The sequence below is a fragment of the Heterocephalus glaber genome, unplaced genomic scaffold (assembly GCF_053883595.1).
Source record: "Heterocephalus glaber isolate CG9 unplaced genomic scaffold, H.glaber_assembly_v1.0 deba00000818, whole genome shotgun sequence".
Lineage (NCBI taxonomy): Eukaryota > Metazoa > Chordata > Mammalia > Rodentia > Bathyergidae > Heterocephalus > Heterocephalus glaber.
The window spans coordinates 5,354,103-5,379,802 of record NW_028258164.1 but is presented as its reverse complement, the minus strand read 5'-3'; the positions used below and the strand labels follow the sequence as shown (position 1 = coordinate 5,379,802).

At 36.5% G+C, this 25,700-nt stretch overlaps 1 protein-coding gene across 3 annotated transcripts in view; it reads right to left on the bottom strand.

Moving 5' to 3' along the window:
* The window catches only part of Col12a1 (collagen type XII alpha 1 chain), a 114,933-nt gene that overhangs the window by 81,607 nt on the left and 7,626 nt on the right, over positions 1–25,700 (bottom strand). For all 3 annotated transcript variants that reach the window (XM_013065254.3, XM_013065253.3, XM_087207762.1), the window contains 11 exons: positions 23,389–23,505; positions 21,432–21,575; positions 20,951–21,010; positions 18,848–19,111; positions 18,510–18,674; positions 17,670–17,843; positions 15,262–15,552; positions 14,312–14,914; positions 12,914–13,186; positions 6,463–6,735; positions 4,582–4,854 (listed from right to left, as the gene is read on the bottom strand). In XM_013065254.3, coding sequence (XP_012920708.1) covers positions 4,582–4,854; positions 6,463–6,735; positions 12,914–13,186; positions 14,312–14,914; positions 15,262–15,552; positions 17,670–17,843; positions 18,510–18,674; positions 18,848–19,111; positions 20,951–21,010; positions 21,432–21,575; positions 23,389–23,505 — 2,637 coding nt within the window. The remainder of the gene's footprint in view (positions 1–4,581; positions 4,855–6,462; positions 6,736–12,913; positions 13,187–14,311; positions 14,915–15,261; positions 15,553–17,669; positions 17,844–18,509; positions 18,675–18,847; positions 19,112–20,950; positions 21,011–21,431; positions 21,576–23,388; positions 23,506–25,700) is intronic.

Here is a 25,700-nt window from a genome sequence, read left to right as displayed (position 1 = left end):
TAACATTGCTGGCAATTATCTCAAGTGAGTCTTCATCTATTACGGTGGTATATAGCATTTTTATCCCTTGGTTCCACCTCAGTAGTTTTCCCATCAGCTCTCCTCTTTCTCCTACCGTGCCAATTAAGTTCAAGGAATAACAATGTATTTGCATCATAGATTTGAAAGTTTAAGGTTCTATGCAGTTTTGAAATTGTAGCACACGGCGTTTCTGTCCTGCTTATAAAATATACTCACAGATGCGTTCCAAAGGCATTTTCCTCATGCTGAAAGTCACCCGGACAGGTGCATTTCTCATGATCTGAACACTGACAACAGGGTGACTTACACACTTTTTTTCCACATACTGAGCCAGAGAACCAATGCCTCATTTAAGTAACTTTCCTATGTTTTCTTAGCCCTTTTCCATTTGCTTTCTGAAAAGCAAGTAATCATCCAACTCAAATATAATTATAACAAAAATTAGCCAATGATGATAACTGAAAAATTAATCATCATGAAATGAAACTGCATTTGTCTTATACATTGTTCCAGCCAGCTTTCACTGTGTTTTCACATACCACTTTCAAAAATAGAAGTTAAATTGAAAATGTAATGTAAACTTTCCTCTAAATCAATTTGTCTTTTCCGTTAGAGCTCAGCTCAAAAGTCATCCAAATTTCCAGAGCAGAATACATAAGATCTGCTCTGGGTAACATTCATGTGGAAATACATTTGATTTACAACCAATGAATTGCAGCCATCATTCCAAAGAATGAAGTTCATTGTTGTCAAGTTAACTTGGTTACTTAAGTAATATGCAGTTCTTAAAAACCTCTTAACAAATTACCATTCAATTATGGAGTCCACACAAGCAAGAAAGATTTCTTCCATACTCATTGCTTCTTCAATTTGATTCACATTTTTCTCTGATGTATCATTAACTCACAGGAAAGGACTTATGAGTTACTGTTCAACAATGTTGCTGTTACCTGCCAATGTCAGTGTTGTTGTACCCAGAATGTATGATTTGTAAATGTGTAAATCACCCCTCGTTGATGCTCAGATCATGAGAAATGCACCTGTCCAACTGAGACAGCAGTAAATCTAAGCAAACCCAGAGGTCTGTGTAGCCAGCGCCTTGGGGAAGCCCCGTGTTCCTCGACACAATGCGGAGTCCCTGTGCTGTGACGACCAATGTCAGCTGAGCTGGCCTGGTCATCAGTAGGAAGCCCTTGGTGTGTAGGACACAGCAGGTTGCTTCCGCAACCGAAACAAAGGAAATTCTGAAAAGTCAGTTTTCCACTGCCAGAAAACAACACTCAAAAATTTAAGAGAATTATAATATTCCCAAACTGATATTTTCACTCATTTGCGGTAATTTTCTGAATAAAAATAAACATTATACACTCAGCGGTTTATAAAAGCAGGCTTTCTTCACTCTATGTACTAACAATAACTGCTAAAAAGTTTCCTTCAAGACTTCAAGTGCATTTACATGTACGTGCAGTGTTTTAGTCATTACACTAAGCCTATCTACTTTAGCAACAACAGGGGGAAAAAACAGCGTAAATCAAGCCTAATGATATGTGCTCAGGTTCCTATGAAGTTTGGATCTGAAATAGTAATAAACTCTGCCTTTGTGATTCAGTTGCCTACAGCACTACTCTGCTGTGACCTTCCCTCCCCAGTGCCAGGGCTAACAAATCTCCCTTCCAGAGATGCAAATTTTCTCATCATCAGCTGGATTTTTTAAAATTTAAAAAGCAGAAAACAGATTCAAGTCAGAGATTATTGTAGACCATACTAAATTTTTTTTTTTAAAGAAACTTTTTTGTTCTTTGAATTCAAAGCCACACACACTTGGGGAAATCTACCTGAAATTTTCAACCTACAGAAAGCTCTTGTGGGTTGACTTGGAGCATCTGGAGAGAAGAAATGCTCCTTCAAGGTCTGCTCTTACCACCTCCTCTCCCAAGAGGAAAACAGATTAGAAAAGCAGCAGCCTCCAAGGCAGTTGCTTGGCTCTGTTTCCGGGCTTTCCACTCCCTGCGTTTACCATCATATCCTATTCCTGTGTATGGTATGTGGATTTGGCTAAGTTAAAATAATAAAATGAAATGGAATAACCAGGGGCAAAAATCTTCTATTATTTTAATTTAGTCACAACTGTGCTTTCACATACTTGTCGAGTTTACCACAGATAATGCAATGGGGTAAATATGTTAATAAAATCAGGCTGGCAGAATTTGTGTGTGTGTGTGTGTGTGTGTGTGTGTGTGTGTGTGTGATCCTTCAATGTCAATGGAAAAAAATAACTTTTTTTGAGACAGAGTCACTATGTACTTCAGGCTGGCCTTGAACTCACTATGTAGCCCACACCAGCCTTGAACTCACAGATTCTCCTGCCTCAGCCTCCTGAGTGCTGGGATTACAGACACGCACCACCACTCCCAGAAAAAAAATTGACTGGTATAATGTAATTACAGATTAACTATATTTCTAAGCAAATTTGAGAATCATCTACCTGTGTGTGTACATTTTATCATATAAGATTTTTAATATACTATTGGCAAAAATACTTTCATTTTTAGAATCAAGAATATTTTGACTGAGCAGCAAGAAAGTATAGATGAATATCAGAAGGATAAAAGCCACAAACAAAAGAAAAACTATTGAATTATTTCCAAGATACTCCCTATGCTTAAGACTTGTGGAAAACATATGAAAAAGGGGGCTTAAGAAGGTCAAAAGAGAAAGAAAAACTCCAAAATTCTGAATGCTGCTGCAGATGTAAAGATTACATGATTTTATTATCTGGGTTATATCTCGGTAGTTAAAGCAACTTCCATTTCAGCGTCTTATTGGCAAAGGTTGCATGCAGCCAGTCAATATCTCTGAAATATTTATGAAAGCTATGTTCTTGGGATTCAGTTGGAAAGTTAGTAAGTTACTTCCTCTCGATGAACTTTACATACATGTAGTATTTTACAGTTCCCTAGCAATGTCACTCACATTCTCCTACTTGATCTCCATCACAACCCCTGGGAGGAGGATGCCTCTATTTACTGATGGAAAAACTGCAGCTTAGAGGCCCAAGGTTTATTTCAAAGTCACACAGCTAAGAAGCAAAACCAGGCTCTTCCGGTTATCAGTACCTACACATTGAAATTTAGTCTTTTTTAAAAATCCTCTCACAAGAACAGATTGCATGGATTATTGGTAATAAACTCTTGATCACAGTTGTTTTGATTAGAATGATTTTTCATGTATTTTTAATTCTTGACTAAGTCTCTAAGTGTCCAATCAGAGCTTCTAACAGGCTCTGCCCCGCCAGTGACAATGTCTGCAACCCACCAGGCCCCTGCATCCATCAAATTGAATGGGTATTTTGTTTAGTATCACTATGATTTTTCACCCCAAAAGAAATTTATATGACTGTATCAAAATTTAAATTAAGGAGAAGTTTGGCTTATGCGGAGTATGCTAGCTAACTGGAGTTTTCTTTTCCAGACCACTTTGTTCAATGTTGGTTTTGGGGATCTTTCTGAAACAAATCACATCCTCTGGTGTCTTGTTGGTACTTGAGATATTTTTTAAGGTACATGGAAAAATGTTTAAGTGCTTTTCAGTTTAGTTTTGGTTGAGTTCTACTGTATTTAAATATTATTGTAGTTCTTTTTCCCTTGCATTGTTCTTCTTTGCATGGTTTTAATTTCTGTATGTGTGTGTTTGATAATAAAGTTTTTTTAAAAAAATTGCCTAGAAAACAAACAAAACTTGGGCTCTCATATTTTCACACTATTACAAGTGCCTTTGCACAGGGCAGATGAAAAAGACACCTGGAGACTAAAGGACTAAAGGACACCTAAGGACTAAAAGGTATAATAGATGATGTGAAATAGGAAGAAAAGAGGCAAAGGGGAAGGGGAAGTGGGAGTGGTAGGGGAAAGGAAGAAGGGAATGGAATTAATATGAGAAAATGAAAAAATGGAAACAAAGTCTTTGTAAATAGGGAGGGATGGAGGGGTCGAAGGGAGGGCAGGCGAACGGGAAAAAATAAGAATCAAGAGAGCTTATGTGAAGATGCAAATTTCCAATGATGAATGTCATTATATTGTATACCTAAAATGTACCAATAAAATAAAATTTATAAAAGAAAAAAGAAAAAGACACCTGGGAAAGTCAGAAAATAGCTCCTCTCTGGCCTTGGGTGACAGAAATTCCTGCTGCATGACCTCGTGCAGCCTGGAGAACTCTTAATCCTCAGAGGCCCCTGAAAGGCCCTTAGCCTCGGCCATTGCACATTTACTCCCCTGCCAGTCACCCATTGCACTATTAACACATTTCTGTGCCCTTACTATGCATTCAGATCCCCCAGGCTATTTCTTCCTAATCAAGTTTAACTTTCCTCTGTTGCTTACAATCTACATCTCTGAAAAACAGGCAGTTTTATGCATATTCATTTTTTTCAGTATAAATTCCTTTCAAGAAAAAAAGGTTGTATATTGCTAGACTTCATGCTCGGAACACAGTTTAAGCTTTTTCAATGCAGAATCACAAGCAAGTTCAGAGATATCCATAAAATGTGACAGTAATTACCTTCAAGAGTTGTTCCTTGTCCAAAAAGGGCATCTCCAGCCCCAGAGGCATACAAGGCTGTCACAGATAAGGCATATTCCGTCCCCTCCTTTAGTCTCCTCAGCACAGTGCTAGTTGTGTCTCCCCTCAGAGTGACCTCTTGAGTTTCTCCTCCTGCCACTGGGGTGTACGTTAGGAGATACTGTTTCACTTTTCCTGGTGCTCCACTCCAAGATAGCTTCAGAGTCGATGTTGTAGGGTCTGAAACTCTTAAGTCTCTTGGATTCCCTCTAACTTCATTTGTAAAATGACAAGAACATCAAAACCATTATTTAATAAAATTACTTGAAAAATGCTGGGTGCATTCTATGGATTCATATGTTACATGAATCCATAGTAATTTAAATTGTTGACCAGCCAACAAAGTGTAAACATTTCTAAATCAGGCCTTGGGTATTAGTAGAAATAAAAAGAAAGACATTTGATTCCTTCTCTGAGTTTACACAGGTTAAGATCATTTGTGCTAAAATCTTTTATGTAAAATGCTTTCCCTAAATTTCCCCTAAAAGTAGAACAAAGCACTATAACATATAATCATGTTGATTAATATTACAATGTAGATTTTCATTCCTCCAAAGTCTTCAGTGAAAATACCTTTTCAGTGTAATGTTATAAACACTTAAAGATAATAACCAGGAAACAATGCTGAGAGGATAAAAATGATAAATTATAAAAATGATGTTGACTCTAGAAAAGAAAAGTAAGAGAAGAAATCGGCTAAGTGAGACCAAGCTTTGGGCACAACTCCCCTGGGGGGACTCTTCCCTTCACAATGTAACATCTGAGATTTGATAACTTTCCTAGGAGACTGGCTTTGTCATCTCTGAGGTGTCTCAAGGTGCCCAACCCTCCCCTGGCACACAGCACCCAGCCAGTCTTCTGGAGGGAGGAAGAGTTACTGGGTTGTTTCATGGTGCCCAGAACAACAACAACAAAATAATCCCAGATGACCAGCAAAACAGAGAAAAGTGAAGCAGTGGCTTCCAAGGGAAGAAAAAGGAGGAGGAACCAGGTGGATGGAGAGTGGAGGAGGCAGGAAAGGCAGCAGGGCTGCCCAGGGAGTGGCTGTGGAGGAGGATACTCCCTGAGGATGCTCCCTGGGGGGTCTGGGAGGACAGTGAAGTCCACGGACCAGATTCACAACTACTTAGCTACATCATGTAGAACTATGATTTAATTTCCTTGGCTCAATTCCCTTGTAAAACAAGCACAATGATAATAGCAGCAACAACTTCCTAGAGACTACATGGGGACAAAATGAGAGAACATCAGAAAAGCTTTGCACAGAACCTGATGGAAACAAATGTGAACAACAGCTCCCTATCACTACTGTGTGCTTAGCATTTCCTTTACTATTAAAAATTGTAAAGATTAGGGATGGGGATTTAGCTCAGTGGTGCCATGCCAGCCTTGCAAGTGCAAGGTCCTGAGTTTGATCCCTGGTAGTGCAAAAAAAAAAAAAAAAAAAAAAAAAAAAAAAAAATAAAGATAGGGAGTAAAATGAAAAGTACAAATGACTTATTTTTTCTCAATAAAATGATATATTACAGTAGTATAGTACAGTTTGCAAGAAATGTGAGAATTGATTGTAGGAACATACACAATCATTTAAATAATAACAAATAACATTTTAAAAATCTTCCCAAAGAAGTAAAACATGATGCCAAGCAATTTGATTTTCAATCCCTGGCCATCCCTCAAATTATATTAAGATATTTAGTAATATTATTTTTTAAAAGAATATTTAGCATGACTTATGTTATCTGGATAGCTGTCAAGCTATCACTAGATCACTCCCATCTAAGATTTAGGTTTTATCATACAATCAGCGATTGCCTCTACCTTCTTCAGTGGCTGCATTTCCAGTCAGTGGAGAGCCAGGTCCTGAGAAGTATTCAGGGATAACAGATACTTCATATTTTGTGTCTGGTGTCAGGTTCTCCAGGGTTCTCCTCCTCTGATTGGCTGGAGTGGTAACTTCTTTGCTTTGCCCGCCAGTAACTGGTCTGTATATAATTCGATACCGTAAAACTTTCCCTGGAGCTGGAGTCCAGGTAATTTTGAAACTATCTGTAGTCTCATCTGTCACTTTTAGATTTCGAGGTGCACCTTTTACTGAAATTAAAAAAATATATGTTCAAAAATTTAGCTGATTTTAGGTGACAAATACAAACACCAGCTTTTTGAACACTAAAATATAGCATTCCTTTAATCCATGAGCAAGTTTTTAAAAAACAAAAATTTCCTGGCTACTGTATTTATTTAGTCAGAAATTAAATAGATTGTGAAACCCTTCCATGACTAACATTTTATCTGTGCAATCATTTAAGTTGGAGAACAATTAGATCATATATATGATAAAGCAGGTATGTGACAGGTACTTAATGAATGCCCATTAGCACTAAATGTTGAAGTTCAGTTGCAGTGTGGATGGATGGCACACATAGAGTCTTTGATGAAATTTTTTAAGGATCAAAAGAGAATGTCATTTGGATTTGTGTTTAGTAAACATGTTTAAATGTCCTAGTCATTCAAGACGGCAAACTGTGCATGCAGACAACACTTGTAGAAAAGGTGAATGCGAAGTTATTGTGATCTCATCCATAGAGGGAAACTATAGATACAAACTATTAGATGCTTACTTGAAAATTCAACACATCGGCCATTCCACCACTTGCTCCTAGGGCAGAGGAGGTGAGCCGCATGCACGCCCCCCTCCAACAGGGTGGAAATGAGAAGACATGTAAACAAGTCTCAAAAACAGACTTCCAGATCACCTACAGCACCCCAAAGGGAAATGAGATGGAGCAATCTGATACTCAACCACTTGGACTCCCTGAACTGGCAACAAAAGAGGATCTGGAAAAAATGAAATCAGTAATAATTTCTCAGATAACAGCAAAGATTGTGCTCATAGTGCAAGACATGATTAATAAACCTAGAGAGGACACAGATAAAAAAAAAAATAGAGGATCTGAGGAACATGATGGAATCCCAACATAGGAAACAAATGGAATCCATAAAACAGATGCAAACAGATTTCCAGGAGATTAAAAACTCCACTGAAAGTCTACACAGCAGAATGAGTGCACGTGAGGACAGAATTTCAGATATAGAAGATAAGATTGCAATTAGTGACCAGGAAAAGAAAAACTGCTTTAAAATTGTATGGGACCATGAGAAAGCAATCCAGCAGCTACTAGATGATGCAAAGAAAAATAACATAAGACTGATTGGAGTCGATGAAGAAACAGGAGAGAGTGCAGATGACATAAAAAACTATTCACAGAAGTAATGGCAGAAAACTTCCCAAGCAGGGGAAAAGAATTTGACATACAGATAAGTGAGGCATATAGGACTCCAACTAAATTGATCAAAAAAAATCTACACATAGGCATATAAATGTGAGGATTCCAGAAACCCAGCAGAGGAACAAAATTCTACAAACAGTGAGAGAAAAGAAACAAGTCACATACAAAGGAAAGCCCATCAGAATCACAGCAGACTTCTCAACACAAACCCTCAAGGCAAGAAGAGCTTGGAGTGATGTATTTCAAGCCCTAAATGAAAATGGCCTCCAACCCAGATTGATGTACCCTGCAAAACTATCTTTCAAAATTGATGGAGAAATAAGATACTTTCATGATAAAGAGAATCTTAGGAACTTCATGAATACCAAACCAACACTCCAAAAAAATTTAGACAATAGCCTAGGAAAAGACAATGAGGATCACAACCCCAGGAAGCCTAGCAGAATGAATCTGTTGGGCGTGACAGATTAAATGCAAAGGGGGAGAATCCAACAAAAAGAAAAAGTTATGACAAGGCTTTTAAAACTTTTAACTTCATCTCCCTAATGAGGGTATAATTCAATCTTGTTATTGTACTGGTTAGGATTTTTCTGATTCTAGTGTTGCACACCTTTCCTTGTGCTATACTGGCTATTTATCATCTTCTTGTGTCTACTTTTTAATTGGGTTGTCTGTTAATGAGCTGTAAGAGTTCTTTATATATTCTGGTCATTGGTTATATGCATTGTAAATATGGTCAGTTTAAGGACTACTTTTCATTTTAATGATGTCATTTAAAGTTCTAAATTTTGATGGAATCTCATGTTTCAATTTTTTTCTTTTATAAATCATGTTTTTGGTATCCTAAGAAGTTCTTGCCTACCCTAAATTCATAAACATTTTCCCTTATAATTTCTTCTTAAAGTTTTATAGTTTTAGACTTTCATATTTAGGTTCATAGATCCTTTCAAATTATTTTTATGTATGGAAATAAAGAGTTGAAGTTAATATTTTATATACGGATACCAGGTGTTCTAGTGCCATTTGCTGAAAACACTATCTTTTCCTCGGCTATTGAATTGAGTTTATACTCTATAAAATGTTAATGTCAAATAATGTTTCAAAACTCAGTGGACCATATATGTGTGGTTCTATTTCTAGATTCTCTGTTTTATTCCAATGATCTATACGTCTTTCCTTACACCAACATTGCCTTGATTACTGTAGCTTTAGAGGAAGTTTTAAAATTAGGTATTAAACATCTTCTAACACTGTTTTTTTTTTCTTTTTCTTTTTACTTTTCCAGGTCCTTGTACTCCTACATAATTTTCAAATTTCAATATCCAATTCTTCATTTATAGTAAGTATACATAGATCTGAATTTTTATATATATCTTGTGTTTTCTAACCCTGCTAAATTCAAATACTAGTTCTAGGGGCTCCTAGAGATTTCTTAGTATTTTCTCTGTAGATGATCATTTCATCTACATACAAAGATTTTGCTTCTACCTTGCCAATCCTATCCTAATTGTGTCTTTTTATTGCCAGACTATTTTGGTTTAGGCTTATGTTTCAAAGTTTAATGGACAGATGAAGAGTAGGCATATCTGCCCTTGTTCCCCACCTTAGGGAGAAAGCATTGTATCATCTCCATTCATATAAGGCATTCTCACTGGAAGTATGGAGTACATGTCTTTAATCTGTTGAGAAGGTTCTGTTCTATTTCTAGTCTCCTGATAGCTTTTACCATGAACAGCTGTGGAAGAAGCATACTTCTTCTCCAACTAGTAACAGGATAATATGGCTTTTTCCTTTCCTCTGTTAAAATGATGACTTTTGGGGGTGGATCTTCCAATGCTGAACCAACACTGCCATCCTTGTAATAAAACCACTTTTTACATACTGCCAGATCTGACTTCTAATAGTTTGTTTTGTTAAACAAATTTCTATGTTCATACTTTTTTCTTCTATTATCTTTATCCAGTTTTAGGATTAGCACAATGTTGAGTTCCTAAAATGAGGGGAGAAGTGTTCCCTTTTTTTCTGCTTTAAATGTTTGATATAATTTATCAGTTAAAATGTATACAAGCCTGTTGTTGTCATATAGGTAGGTTTTCAAGCTAGAAATATACCTTCTTTAATAGGTGCTATTCAAATTTTATATTTCCTCCAGAGTTAAGTGTCATTACTTTGTCTTCCAAGGTACTTCTTAGAAGTTGTCAAATTTATTTCAAAAAAGATTTTTGTAATTTGCTTTCTATATCCTTTTAAATCCTGTAAAATCTGTGGTAATGGCTCCTAGATCTTGATATTATAATTTGAAAAATGTATAATTGATATTGTGTAATAGGAAGTAAAGGTCTAAAGGAGCAGGGGAAGTGTGAGGGGTAGGGGAAAGGAAAAAAGGAAAAGAAAAACTACGAGAAAAGGAAAAAAATGGAAACAAAGTCTTTGCAAATAGGGGAGGGTGGAGGGGGTGAAGGGAGGGCAGAGGAAGTGGAAAAAAAATAAGAACCAAGGTACTCATGTAATGGTACAAGATCCCAGTGATGTATGTAACTGTATTTTATACCTAAAATGTACTAATAAACTTAATGGGGGAAAACAAAAAAGAAAATTCAACACATCACTAGGTCACTCCAGAGAGAAAAAAGAAAAGGGTAGCTTACACCCTGATTCATCTTGTATGGCAAGAAAAAAGATTAAATTAGTCAGAACAAATGAGGCAAATAGACCTACAGGTTGGAACCCTGCCTCTGAAGCTTAATGGACAGGTAATTTTGAGCCTCAGATTATCCAGCAGTAAAACGTAACTACTTACTCAATTATTGCAGTGGCTGGATGAGAAAATCCATGGAAAATATTTACCATAGCATGTAACACATAGCAGGAGTTCCAACATTGTTAGTTAATAAAAGGTTTGAATCAGAAACTTCCTTATTGACCAAAGAACATATGAATCCCAGATTTATTTTTAAATAGTAGACTTGGAAAGGCATTATCAAATACTACTGTAGCAGCTCAATGGCCAATCTACAGTATATATGAATACAGTGTCCACTACTCAAAAAGCCTTTACATTGGGATGGGGGTGGTGCTTAATGTGTTTATTTCTACAGTTTGTTCTCACAAGATGTTTTGTGAGGGGGAAAAAAGGATCCTATAAATAACCAAAAGGAGGAAAGTGCACCATGGCCAAAAGCAAACTGTCAATACATCTGTAAACAAGGTAAACTTGCTCAGCTAATTAAAAGCACAAAAATAAAACTCATGACAGCACAACTATTCAAGGGTTGGGAGTGGGAAGTGTTTCTTTCCAAGTTCTGGTGCTCTAACATGGCTGAAGTTAGAGGTAATTCTCAGTTTTTAAGCTTAGGTCATCTCTGCCTCCGCCTCTTACAGAAACCCAGAGCCAACACTGCTAGTGACACAGCCCTCAGGAGGATTAGCAGTCCAGGGGGAACGTGAAACAGTCACCAACATCATGCTTTTCTCTATTTTTACAGGAAGGCAAAGAAGTAAACAGGGGTATGGAGTTCAACAGCTGAGTAGAGTGTTTTACACTCAGTTTCAGAAACCTTTATACTCGAGTTTCTTCTTGGGGCAGACTTCCTGTCCCCATCCTGAAGCCCTGAGGGAAAAGGGCCAGGCCTATAAAGCATCAGTGGGCATCAGGAAATCAACAAAACACCATATTATAGATGAACTTCTAGGCTACAGAAGCACAAAAATCGTAAGAGAATGACATTTTGTTATTTTCCAGCCCTCGGTCAGAATTGCACCCAACCATTCACAAAAGAAAGAAGATACCAATCTTACTTGAAAAATGTTTCCGATAAAAACAGATTCTCTAGCTTTTACCAATAAAGTATGTCAATGTATGACAATTTTGTCAGCAAAATACTTCTTAGCCAAAGTCTTAAACCCCTCCTGCTGCTCCCTCCCTCCTATCTCCAGTCATAACAGAAAGAACAATTTACATCTGCCCTAATAGTAATTGCTTCCTCTTAATCTCCCTCTAATCAGGTTAAGCTGATGTCCTTTAAATATCAAATGTAATGAATCATGTAAAAAGTACCCTGCTCTACCCAGTAAAGAGAACACATCTATACAAATAGTTATTAAAATATTAGTAACATTAGCACACCAAATTCATAACAATATTAATCACAACAGCTGAAAGAAGGAAGCAAATCAAATACCCATCCATGGTGATCAAATAAAATGGGTCCATAGATACAACAGAATAATATCCAGTCTTTAAAAGAAAAGAAGCTCTGATAGAAACAGCAACATAGGTAAATCTTGAAGACATTATATCAAGTAAAATGAGCCATACACAAAAGGACAAATAAGGTATGAATGCCCTCCTGGGGGGCGCGGAGAGCAGCTGAATTCAGAGAGATGGAGAGTGGAATGGTGGTTGCCTGGAGCAGGGGCAGCAGGAAATGGGACTTACTGTTTAATAGCTATGGAGTTTCAGCTTTGCACCATCTGGAGACAGACAGTGGTGATGGTAGAATGACAAATAAATATACTTAATGCCACTGAAAGGAACATCTAAAATGACTAAAATAATAAATCTCGTTATATACCTTTTACTACAGTTTTTAAAAGGAAAATATATATGGAGATAGATAGAGAGAGATATAAATATCTGCCATTGGCTCCTTCAGCAAAGTCGATAGCAACATTTAAAATATGATATCACTGGAATGTAAGTCAGGAAGAAGATGGATGAGCAATACTTCCAAAGTGAATTCCATAATTATCAACAATTCTCAATGTCTCTGAACCTCAAATTCATCCAAATAAATCTAGAGGTTGTATTTGAAAGTCTTTTCCATTTTTAAAAAAGATATATGAGTGACTATTTTAAAGATGCCAAATCTTACAAAGGCATTCACAATTCTGGACTATAAAGCAGGCAGTAAGGCACATTGGAGCGCTGTTCTACAATAAAGGGCTAGTTTCTGAAACCCTCGGCAGGAGCCCCATCCCACCTTCTTGGGTTGTTTCTTCTCCCGCTGCAGGAACGCTGAAGCCATCCTCATACTCTGCGGTCACATTCACCAAGTAGAGGGTCTCTGGCTTCAGGTTGCTGAGAACCACACTGGTGCTCGAGGCCGGCTCCACCACAGTGATCTTGTCATCCCCAGTGGCCTCTTTGTATGTGATGTGGTAGGAAAACACGTTCTCCCCGGCAGCGGACCAGTTGGCTTTGAAGCTATATGAAGTCACCTCAGAAAAACTCAGATTCTTTGGAGGCACATAAGCTATTAAAAAAAACAGACATGGTTTTAAATTTTTTAATCCATAAAACAAAATGACCAATGACAATATGTTTCTGAAATGACATCTATTCACTTGGCAGGACGGTCATTGAAACCAATGTACTTCATAACTTCTCCACACATGACCATTTTGAGACAGTTGCTCATTCAGAGCCTTGCAAAGAGCTCCTAATTGTCTGTCTTACCATCCCTCATACTGCTAGAGATGCCTATTTAAAAATGAGTTTAAATTTTGAACTTTTTAAGACAGAGCAGTGGTAGACTGGCCCTTCCCACAAGTGTAATATTTAAACAGTAGCAGATCCAAAAGGAACCATCCGAGTTTTCCACTCACCCCTGGTACTTGAGTATTAACTTTGGTGCTAAGTAAACAGCTATCTCAGAGTAAAACTAAGGAATTTTTCTTAACAGAAGAATATTTATCAAACTAAGCCTTTAGTAAACTAAATCACAGTGTGTTTAACACACACTGGCTCTCCTCAGGGGACCAGCCATCAAACTAGAGAGATATGCGAGCACAAAGCTATTAACAGAGAAAGCAGTATATAAGAATGCTGTGTGAGTGAAAATGAGAGTGTGTGTTAATAATGCTAGAGCTCTTAAGGAAGGCTGCTGAAAAGAGCGGTACTTTCAACAGTATTGTAAAACAGAATGTAGACAAATGAAGAAAAGAGGATAAGGAACTCCAGATGTGTGGAATGATGCCCAAAATTGATTCAGGAAAGGAATCAATAAAAAAGAGTCAAAGGCCCATGACTATGTCCTGGTCACCTTTGGTTCAAAGGGCAGAGCTCAATCTCCAGGACAGAGTAGACACTCAGTGAGTGGTCACTGGCTACGACAAACAGGCGTGATGAAGCTGGCTCCAGACCTGCTGGAGGATCTAGGAACAAAACCAGCTCTTGACTCTTATGAGGAAGCAGCTTGTGCACCAGCAAAGAAATGAACCATACACAGAAGAAAGTCATACCTCACAAACAAATTAACTAAGTTCAACAGTTTTCAATAACAGGAAAGTTTAAAGAATTGAAGAAGTACATTATACCACAATATTACAATCAAAATGCTTTGTTCATGGAGAGATTACTTCTTACAAACTATACTAACCTTTTTTCTTTATAGCTGCCAATTCTTGCTCAATTCTAAGACAGATAGACTGTGTGAGTTCAAAAGATATCCTCTGAAAAGCATCAAAGTCTTCCACTGTGAACACATGGGTCTCGGCAGGAGGAGAGGCAATAGCTTCCAACTCTGAGCGAACTGCATCCTTCACACCAACTGCAAAGATTTCAACATCTGAATTCCTCAGTTTTATGGCAGGGTCTCTGAAGGCGTCTGATGATTTCCCATCTGTGATGAGAATCATGACCTTTGGTACATTACTTCTCGAACCCTTGTTAGGCACAAATATCTTCTCTCTGACATAAGTCATTGCTTTTCCAGTGTTTGTAGATCCTCCTCTGTAGGGGAAGGTGTTTATTGCCTTAATTATATCTTCTACTTTGGTAAATTCTTTCAAAGTGAACTCAGTGTGAGGATCCCTGCTATACTGGACAAGGCTTATCTGTACCCTATTTGGCGAAATCTCAAAACTTTTTGCAAGAACTTCCAAAAAGGCTCTAACTTTAACAAAATTTGCAATCCCAATGCTATAGGAGCCATCAACCAAAAACACAATATCGGCTTTTATATCCACACCACGTGAGCATTCTGTAAAGAGAAAGAAAGTCTGGTAAGCTCCAACAGAAATGAATAAATCAATAAAACTGAGATATCTGCCTTTCTCAGTAAGCACGCTCCCTTCCTTTTATTATAAATATTAACCCACATTAATTGCCCAAATTCAACTCCACACATGCATATCTCATGTTTTCATCAAATCCACTCTCCCTACAGCCCTCTCTTTCCTTTTCCTCTCTACCCTCTCACCCCAACCATGCGTCTCTCAAGGAAAACTGTTGCAGATGTGTTGTTTAGAACAAAGTCTGAGCCCGGAGGGCATACTGTCAAAAAGTCCTACCCATGCCCTCAACTCAAAGTTGTGCCTATTAACTTACCCACTTGAACCTTCATGGGCTGAGTCTTTTCCATTATTGAAATGGGTTCACTAGATGTCAGTCCCTTCATGGCAAACACACTGATTTGGTATTCCATGTCTGCAGAGAGGTCACGGACACTGAGCGTGCTTGTCTGTGGCCCCACACTCAGAGCATGCTGTCGGCTACCCGCGGCCATTGGGGTGAGAAGGATTTTATATCCCGTCACTGGGCTGGGTGATGGGTCCCACCTTAGTTTAATGTACTTTGATGAAACTTCAGTAGCAACCAAATTTGAAGGAGGCTCAACAACTAAAAAGTAATGAGCAGACAGTAGTTAATAGCTACTAGATTCAACTCTATTAATTAAGTTGTAGACTTCTGAATGGCTGGCCCTTGAATTCTCTATATTTGAATTAATGATGAATATATCAGGCAGAGTTTTCTGACACCCTCTCTCCCCTAATTCCACCTGCACCTAACAAACCAAAAGTAACCACAGTCTGGTTTTACTCGGGTTGCTGAAAACGTTAAAGACAAAGGAAGTCTTAGGAAGAAACTAGTGCCATCTGATATCTAATCTTTCCCTGGAACTAAGATTTCCATTCTGGTGTTGGCATTTCTCCCAAACCTCTGTTTTCACATCTCAAAGTATGAATGACCTAGGCTGGACATGTAACTCAGTGGATGAGCACTTGCCTAACTTGCACTAAGGCCCTGGATTTAAACCTCAGCAACACAAGGAAAATACATGAATACAAGCAAGGATCCCAAAATAGGTACTAGATAAGTATTTGTTAAATCAATGAATCACTCCATTATTTGGGAAGTTTTTCTCTTTTAATGTCATTAAAAGAATGTTATCTTTAAAAGATACTTTAAATACCAAGAAAGAGTATTCATTTAGCAGTTATGAAATAAGATATTTTTATAATTTTAACCAACTCTAACCCCACTTAATTCAGAGTAAGAAAAAAAGTTCAACTATGTTCAAAGCACCACCAGAGGAGAAATAATGGTTTAGGACATGTATATTGATATGTAAATATTGGTAATCTAAAATTTTTTAATTCTTACTATAGAACATAGTCAAGTATTTAACAGTTAAGTTAGTTGAAGACATTTCAGACAAGTTTTCAAAATTCTAGATACATCAGTGGAATCAACTTCCCTGAAAATATAGTATGTAAGAAGTGGCTACAAAAACAGGCCCAAGTTCATTCATCATCTTCTAAAAAGCAATCAAATGTAGTACATGAAGTGACATTTAAATAAGAAGTCAAGAGAGCACCAGACATGGCAGCTGGGTGTTTGGCCAAAACCCACTCAATGACGCAGAGGCAGAGCAGGGAACAGGAGACTCAGGCTGCCACCTAGAGGACAGGAAGGCCCAGGAGACAGGTGTGAGCACCTGTGAGGTGACCTGCTCCTTTAAGAAGGTTCAGTGAGTGCAGAACAAAGTTCAACTTAGCTGGCCTACATGCAACTGTACCTCAGCAAGGACTTAGCACATTTAAAGGTTGAATATAGGAGGTAACCCCAGGAAACTGGAAGTGGGGAGAGACTGATTTTATAATACAGAGCAAAAATTCAGGTATCAGGCCATAAAGAAAAAAAGAGTCAGAGTCCATGAAGCAATGAGAAGAAGTTCTGAGATAAAATTAGAGCCGGTTAACACTGCCAGAATTCTTAGGGGTTGGAGATCAACAGATTTATGTGATTGAAGATGAAGCTATTTAGAAATTATCTTTAATCATTTGTCAGTTCTCAGAATGGAGAACAATCATGGAAAAATATAAAAGGCTTTGAACTGTGACTTTTAATGTTCAAAATGATACTTATAAAATGTCTTTTTGAAATGCTTCTTCTTTATTTCATGTATTTAGAGGTAATAACTGATAGAATTTGGAAAACTTTTCAGATGTGGGAGTATCAAAATGATCTTTGAAATATTCTTAAAAGCTTTGAAAACATTAAGCAGAGTATGATGATGGAAAAATCCTTGTAATAGCCGACTAATAGAAACAAGGTTGTTATTAAGTCATAGAATGGTGAAATAAATGTCTCTCCAGCCTACCAATGTTTAAATCAGAGAGTAAGATAATTAAAGTAGCAGAAGAGCCTGACTATGGATGGACAATATGCACAAAAGGGTCTTTAAAAAAAGAGGAAATCAAAACTTGCTACTCTCAATTTTTAAGCAATTTACAATGATAGAAATACTTTATTGAATCTTTCATGGTGAGGGTATTATAAATGGTATTACCAAGCTGAGTTCTGAAAAACCAATGGAGTGTAAAGTTGGGTAGTCCCTGGAGCATACATGTAAGTAAGCATGTCTACTTCTAGGATACCTGTAAAGCTACAAATGCCGTCAAAGAATGGCAAATGAGAGGGCATGAGAAACACTCAGCAAACAACACACTCACCTTCTTCTCCACTAACCAGTTCACCCAGCTGCTCATCAACACCTGAGCACACCTGGGAGATGATCTCATTCTGAATGTCTACAATTCCATCAAAGTTGGCCACATTGAAAACATGGTTCAGAGAAGGTGTGGATGCAATTTGTTTCAGTTCTTTTGCATCTGCAGCTTTAATGCCTTAAAAAAAAAAAAGGCCAAGGATCTATTGAAATGGGAAAGGTGTCATCATGAAGAGGTTCTTGGCTTTCTTAATCCTTCTCAACTGAACACATCTTCAAATCCTTATTAAGTCATGAGCCAGAACTGCTGTACTTCATAACAAAATCATAATGGTTCAGATGGCAAAGGTGCTATATCACTGCACATAAAGTGGCCAGCCAAAGAGGCAATGAATGGTGAGCACACAGAGTGAGTTCTCACTCCAACCATGTCATCATTTGTCTCTGCCAGCATAACAGAAATATTTTCTTCTGTAGAGTCCTGAGTGAGTGGGAGCCCTCAGAATTCTTCAAGTATTACGTAATATAGGAAATGCTTAAAAAACGTTTAATGATGATACAAGAAGGGTCTTATTAGAACCACTGGCCCAGGATTCTTTGAAAAGTAGAGAGCTGGCAAAAAATGTAAATATCACCTCTACTGATGCATATGCTAAAGGAATTTACATGAGGGAACTAGATAAGTAGAATTTTTACTCAAAGACAATTTGGCTTGATATTACACTCTAAAACACAGTAAACACTTCCAGTAGCATCCTTGTTGGAGAAATCAATCCTTCATCTTCCTAAGCATTATGCATTTCTAAACAGTTCTAGAATAAAATAACTAGGCAAGCTAACTTACCCAAAGAGAAAACTTCAACTCCAATATCACGAAGCTCTCGGGCTGGAATTTCCACCTCATCCTGGGATTTGCCGTCCGTAATAATAATTGCCACTTTAGGAAAGCCAGCTCTTGCTCCAGAAGATTCCTTGAAAATGTTTTTCACTAAATAATCAATAGCATCCCCTAGAGGGAAAAGGAACATGTTCATTTGCCTTATCCTATTCAATCTTGCCAAAGTCAAAAGCTATATGACCAATTTCAAAGATATTAAATAATGATAATTGAGCAATGTTTCATTTCTTTCCAAAACAGATATTTCATTTACAACAAACAATAATGAAATCAGTAAAACATACCTGTCATTGTATTGCCACCTTTGTATGGGATTTTTTTAATTGCAGCAAGAAGCTCATCCCTTTGATAGTACTGATTTAAGTTGAATTCAGTCCTGATATCAGAGCTGTACTGAACAACTCCAACCCTCGTCTTCTCCTCCCCAATGTCAAAAGCAGACACAAGAGCAGTGATGAAGTCTAAAATGTACTTGAAATTATTTCTTCCCACACTCCATGAGCCATCCACGAGAAAAACTAAGTCAGTCCAGGCACTGACAGAGCATTCTGGAATATATTTGACACACTCTTTAAATAATGCATTATTAAATCAACCCATCATTAAGAAATATAAGCTAACACTGCAAAAATGTTGTCTTTTAAAACCATTCCATTCATTAGAGTATACTTAGCCATTGTTCTTCATCCACACGCACAAAAGAACATAAAATTTTATTAGCACCCACAGAAGCATGTTCAGAGCCTTCACCAAGATGCACTTTGGAATTAACTGTCTTTACATCACTTTACAAGATATTAGGCAAGAAGAGAAAACTGGAGATATGGTCGAGGAGAACACAATTTAAGGATTTGTGCTATCAACCTATCTATTTTATAAACTGTACCCTCACTCTTCTCTCCAAGTAAAACTTATATAATGCATCTGGGAGACATACAAAAATACAGGCAAAGTGTTTTAATTCCTTGGTATTTGCCAACAAATAAATACAAAATAATTACTGTGCTATTAAAGCAAATGCAATTAAGTTGAAGAAAAAAACACTTTTTAGTATTCTACTACATTTTTCAACATAATTGTGTAATGTTTGCAATAGGGTTAAATTCTAGACAGTTAATGGAGTCCAGTAGAAGTAAATATAAGCAGAAAATAATGCAAAGTAACCAAAATATCTTATCCTAATTATCAATGTACTCAAATTTGACAACTAAAACCTGCTGTACAACGAAAGAGAGAAAATAATCATTTTATCCAAAAATTAAGAACCCATATGGCTTCAATGCAGTGATCAGCTTTTATAACCAAATACATTATCCTTCCTTCTCTGAATGGTGTTGGTGGATGTTGATTTTTCTGGAAATCTGTATATGTAAGACAACACTAAGTGGATTTTCTAAAGATATTTTTTCCTTGTAGCTAGTTAGTAGATAATAAAAGATGTACTTGGCTAGGAAGAGAAAGGGTGTCCTGGAAAGTTTTGCAAGCCAAATGCAAGTTGCATGCTTCAGTAATTTTTTGCACTATTTAATAGGCCAACTTAAGTCTATTAAAAAGTCTGTGTTTGGCATGATTCTTTGATTTAGAATAAATATTGATGGCTTGAGGAAAGTATTAGCAATGTAATTTCATATTATAAACTTCATTTCAGATTACATATTAGACATCTCAAAGAATGATAAACAGATCCAGATAAAGAAGTTTGTATTTATAATCTTTTTATTGTCATTCTGGGACATAAACCCAATTTTCACAAAGTGGCAAAATCAGAAGTCCAGGAAACCCCCTTAAGAGTCCATCTTAGTAAGTCAGATAAAGTCATGTGAGACAAAAAGGGGTCCGGCTGGGATTTAGCTTAGAGGCGCCGCCAACTGCCTCGCAAGCACAAGGTCCCGAGTTCAATCCCAGGTACAAAAGAAAAAAAAGGAGGCTAATAACCATGAAACCTGCCCTAAATAAAATTGATTTCATCTAATTTCATCAATTGTACCAATTTATCAGAGTTGTCTTAGAGAAACTGGAGAAGGCTGGAAAAGGTGCCATTGACTAGACAAAGTCAGTGCCCCCGAAATCAGCACAACACCCTGCTAGGCCTTAGAAAAGCGCCTTCCTGCTAGTTTAGTTTCCTCATTTTTCCAACTTTGTATTTCTCAGACAATCGTAAGTGCCATCTGTTTCTATCAGTTTGTCTTAGAATGAAAAATTAGCTAGAAAGTTAGAACTAACCACAGTGACTATTTAATCATACATTTCTCATACTGTCTCTGCTCCTTCTAGAAAAAACTTACACAGATTAATGGAAGAATAAGACGATCTTTGTATATAATTGGAACATCTCTACATGTTACTGACTACTACAAATTCAAGTCAAAATATTGGAAAACACTCACTTTGGATCTCTGCTTTTCCAAGTTTCTTCTGCCCTGGCTTTGATGGACCACCTGTTTGAACTGAATGAAAACCTAGTTGTTACAAAAGAAAATGAAACCAAACAAATATTTCATAAAGAGAAAATAAATATGTTGTTTCAGCCCATTGTCTTTCAAATGGTCATGCCTGGCTGGTCAGACTGCCAAGTGAGCATTCATTTGCAAATTGATTGTTATTAGTGAAAATTTAGAGATATTTCAAAAAGACTTTAACATTATTGCCTAGCAAAGTTTAAGTTTTTAAATAATTTTCATTCAGAACATTTCTGCTACTTCTAGAGACCTGGAATGAATTATTTATATCCACTAATAACTAGGATCACTGAAAGAATTATTAATGCTGGTATAAATTAGCTGCATAATAGGAAATTAAATGTGACATTGGAAAAATCTTCTGCAAAATAAAAATATAAAAAATATTTGAATATATTTGTATGCTTACTTGTTAGTTGACCTATAACTGGTACACTTTCTTCTACTTCATCATATGAAGTTATTGTCACCACGTACTCTATTTCAGGTATAAGGTCTGTTAACAAAGTTTCAGTGGTACTAGCTGCAAGGGTAAATTCTTTGGTGGGACCACCTAGAAATACAGAAAAGAAAAATATGAACATAACAAATCAATTTTTTAGTATAACACAAGCCAATATACTGTAATCTTCAGATGTATTCAAAATCTGAAAAATTTAACATATACAATTTTTCAAGTCATCCAAACATTATTTTTAACTGTTTTCTAAAACCAGGATCTTGAATTTTAGAAATGTGCTGCCATTGCCTTTATTTGTTATAATAATATTCAATACTTTTTGAAGGCTCAGATGTCTTCTAGATTAAAGGTATACCAGAATACCAAATCAAAAACATCTCACTATTTTTGAAGACTAATGTAGATAACAAAATTTTTATGAATAAAATAAAACAGAAAATAATTTAATTTTCTACTGTACTCTGGAGAACAAAGAAAATGAATAGATTTAAAATCAAGGAAAATAAACTTTATAGGTTAAAATTAACCCTTAGTGAGAAACAATTTACATGGAAATAATGTATCTTACATGCTTAAATAAACATAAAGCTTAATAGGCAACCATGATCCTCTGAGTTGACTTAATTCAGTGTCAAATATTTCAAGCTACAGTGTACTGTTTATTATATGGAAAAAACATAATTCCTTCTAGATTCTGCTAATTTTCAATTCAATCCAAAAATGCTGTAGTTCCGAGGGACTGTCTGCTAGTATTTGCAATTACATTAAAGTTTCATTGAGACATTAGGAAAAGCATCATGTGTAACAGAATACTGAGAAGTGCTCTGGATTCACATGTGGAACATGCAAAACCAACCAGCACCCCAGAAAACAGGTACCAAGACACTGGGTACCTGCTGTATTGGGTATACCCAGTCCCAAGTTTTTTGAGTCCTGGGAGCTAGTAATTTCCAATACCTGGAAACCGAATAGACCTACCTCATTTGAACTTCTTTTCTGCTTTGGAATAACTGACTTACTTAACTGCAAATATATTTGAGAAGATTCAAAGAGGAAAAAGTAAATTTTTGATCCTTTTGAAAGGCCTACCATCATATTTCTTTAAAAGTTCCCTGATGAACTTTGGTATTTCTAAAGGCCAAAGTATAAACAAACACAGCTCTAGTGATAAGTTATTTTGACATTATCCATCTCTACCATCAGCAAATGAAGACTTCTTATGCTTGGCCAGTGGAAATGGTTAATTTCCCACTCTGTCTTATAATTAAAAGTTAATCAATGGACAGTGTTCTCTGTACTTGAGCAATATCACTAACACTAAAGATAAAATGCTTAAGAACAGTCAGAACAAGTTTGGTTTGGTTTGGTTTGGCTTGTACCTTGGTTATTTTCCCAAGTCCTTGGTTTTCCAAGGACTCAACCCAGGATCTACAGAATCTACCCAGCCAAACTACATTTTTGTCTTCCATCATTGTCACTCATCGTCACCCTAAAACAATGTGTCTTGAGTACTAAAATGAACAGGATGCTGGGTAAGGCATAACAACTTCATTGCTCAGTATGGACACCACACTAAATACTGAAAATATTAAAGTAATTAAAAAAGAATGACAAAACTAAGAATTCTATCTGATAATATCAAAGATTACTAGCAATATTATGGAGGGGGGTGTCCATTTGTAAAAACAGCAGCTTAGCACAGAAAATCATATTAATAAAGCTCAAAACCACAAAAATAGAAGAGTGGATACTGGGCTGGAATGCTGTAGTCCACCAAATATCTGGTTATGTTAACCAAATCCCTTAGACTTGCTAAATCCCAGTTCCTTCATGATGAGATGGGAAGAGACAGGATTATATCATCTATGAGAACTGTGTCCTAAATCCCCAGTATTTTGAAAGTTACCTGTGGTAGGGTCCACTGTTATTCTGTAACCCACAATTGGATCACCTGGTTTTTCCCATGCCATATGAACAGTATTTTCATCTATAATTTTAAAATTCAAATCTGAAGGTGGGTCAACTGCAAGAAAGAGAGTTGATATTAGTTACATTTTTCCAATGTCACAAAATGGTCAGTATAATGAAGAATTGTGTTGAGCAAAGCTTACTAAAGTTGTCTTTGCATAAATTTGTTTCCAACAAATATAAAAGAGATCTTGTTGGATATGAATAAAATTAAAAGCTGACAAGATATGACGAAACATCAGAGAGTATACATATTACAGAAGACAGCACAAAACAATTTTGATTCTTGAGTTGCTAGGTCATTCAAGAATGTCCAGCAAAATCAAGCAAAATAGAAACATATTTGGTTACACGTAGATACAAGTGCAATGTAATCACATATAATAACCACATATGCAAACAATTCACACAAAAATTAAAAGAATCTCAATACATGCTGAGTGCATTTTGAACAAGCATGCCAAATCACAACCTGCTTACAACTTTAGAAGTTAATTTAGAACATTGACATAATACTTTTTCCATAATGTGGAAAGGAATCAATGATTTTTTTGGTTCATTCTCTGCATTATTGTCTCATACATCTCAGTCTGTGGCAGAGAGAAAAACCGTTTTAATTAAAAGGAGAAAGCATAGGAAACAGATATGTCTCACATGGAAATATACATTTAAATGTATATTCACATTCTTATAGACAAATTTTCAAAATAATAATAAGGGATGTTAATTTATAAACATATAAACAATGGCATACAGATGTTTATAAAACCAATATTCTGTCTGTTTACACCAACTTGCTTGTCTGTGTCCAAGGTGTAAACCAACACTGTTATTTCCTTTGCAGCAGGTATATACTATACTAACACTGGCATTTTAAATTAAAATGCCAGGATGGTCCTTTACAAAACAATGGTTAATTATGAAAAGACAACATCAATGTATATTTATGACATTTATTTACAGAATTTAAAGAAAACAGTGAAAAAAGGTCAGCCATCTGGAGACATGACTGCGTGTAAAAATTTGGATAAGTCAATGACAGGAATAACTGAGAAATACAGAAAGGAACAGTTTACATACAAAACTGTACAGCCTCATGCATGTGCCAATGAAATGCTGACTTGTTTTTAGTTTCCCACAATGAACAAAAGCCTCCATGTACGATAGTCATTACACAAAGACATTTCTGAAATATTTTACAATGATATTCTCTCTACAACATTCATGTCTCAGCATGCAGCACTGTACTGGTCACTGTCCGTGCATGGCCAATGCATCAAACATTACTACAATGGAAGCAGAGCCCTAAGATGATGTTCAGCCACACTCCTCTTAAAAGGTTTTTGTCTGAAAGTGTTCCTTGTCAGTTGGAATTTTAGCATTTGTTTTGAGAGACTACAATCTCCTTTCTGATTTTTACAAAGGTCAATTAAAATACAATAGTAGCCGGAGACAGGAGTCATAGAATTTAACTGGGGTTAGAGATTGATAAAATATTAATAGTATGTTTTAATGAAAATAAAACAAATTAAGAAAATATCTGCTGTAATGAACTGCTGCTTCCAACTCTAGGAGATGACTTTATTTTTACTGGGTATACTAGTACAGAAATGAATGTTATTTTCTTATTATCCATGAACAGGCAGTGAGATTAGATTATTAATCTACATGCATATTTCAACAATTCAATATTCTTCTGTCTGTAATCATATTGCAGGGTTTAGCTGAAATCATCACTTAGTATAACAGACATGCAACAGGTGTTAATAAGACAATGGTATGAAGAATATCATTATAAAATATTTCTCCAATAGCAATGGCTCAGGACAAATTTAATGCAAAGGCAGACGCAACTGGCCTGAGCATGCTTTGAAAAAAAAAACCAACACATGGAAAAACGGTACCACCAACCTTGGAAATTGACCTGAAGCAGCGGACATTAGGCTAAAGCTGCTGAAGGTCAGCAGCAGCCCACCTTGTGGATGTCCAAATGGCCAGGATTCCAGATAAACTGAAAAATTGACTGTGGGGAAAAGTCTTTAACATTTCAGAGGATTTTAAGGTGCTCATAGAAACTCAGATGTGGTGTTTTGGAATCGAAGTTAGGAAAAAATGGCCAAGCAGCATGTCTAAAGCCAACAGCCCACTCCCATTTTCTCCTTGCTGATTTTATTACAGATACAATCTCTCTGGATTGCCATTTTACTTATACATTTTTTTTGTGGAAAAATAATAAAGTTAGCATGAGTG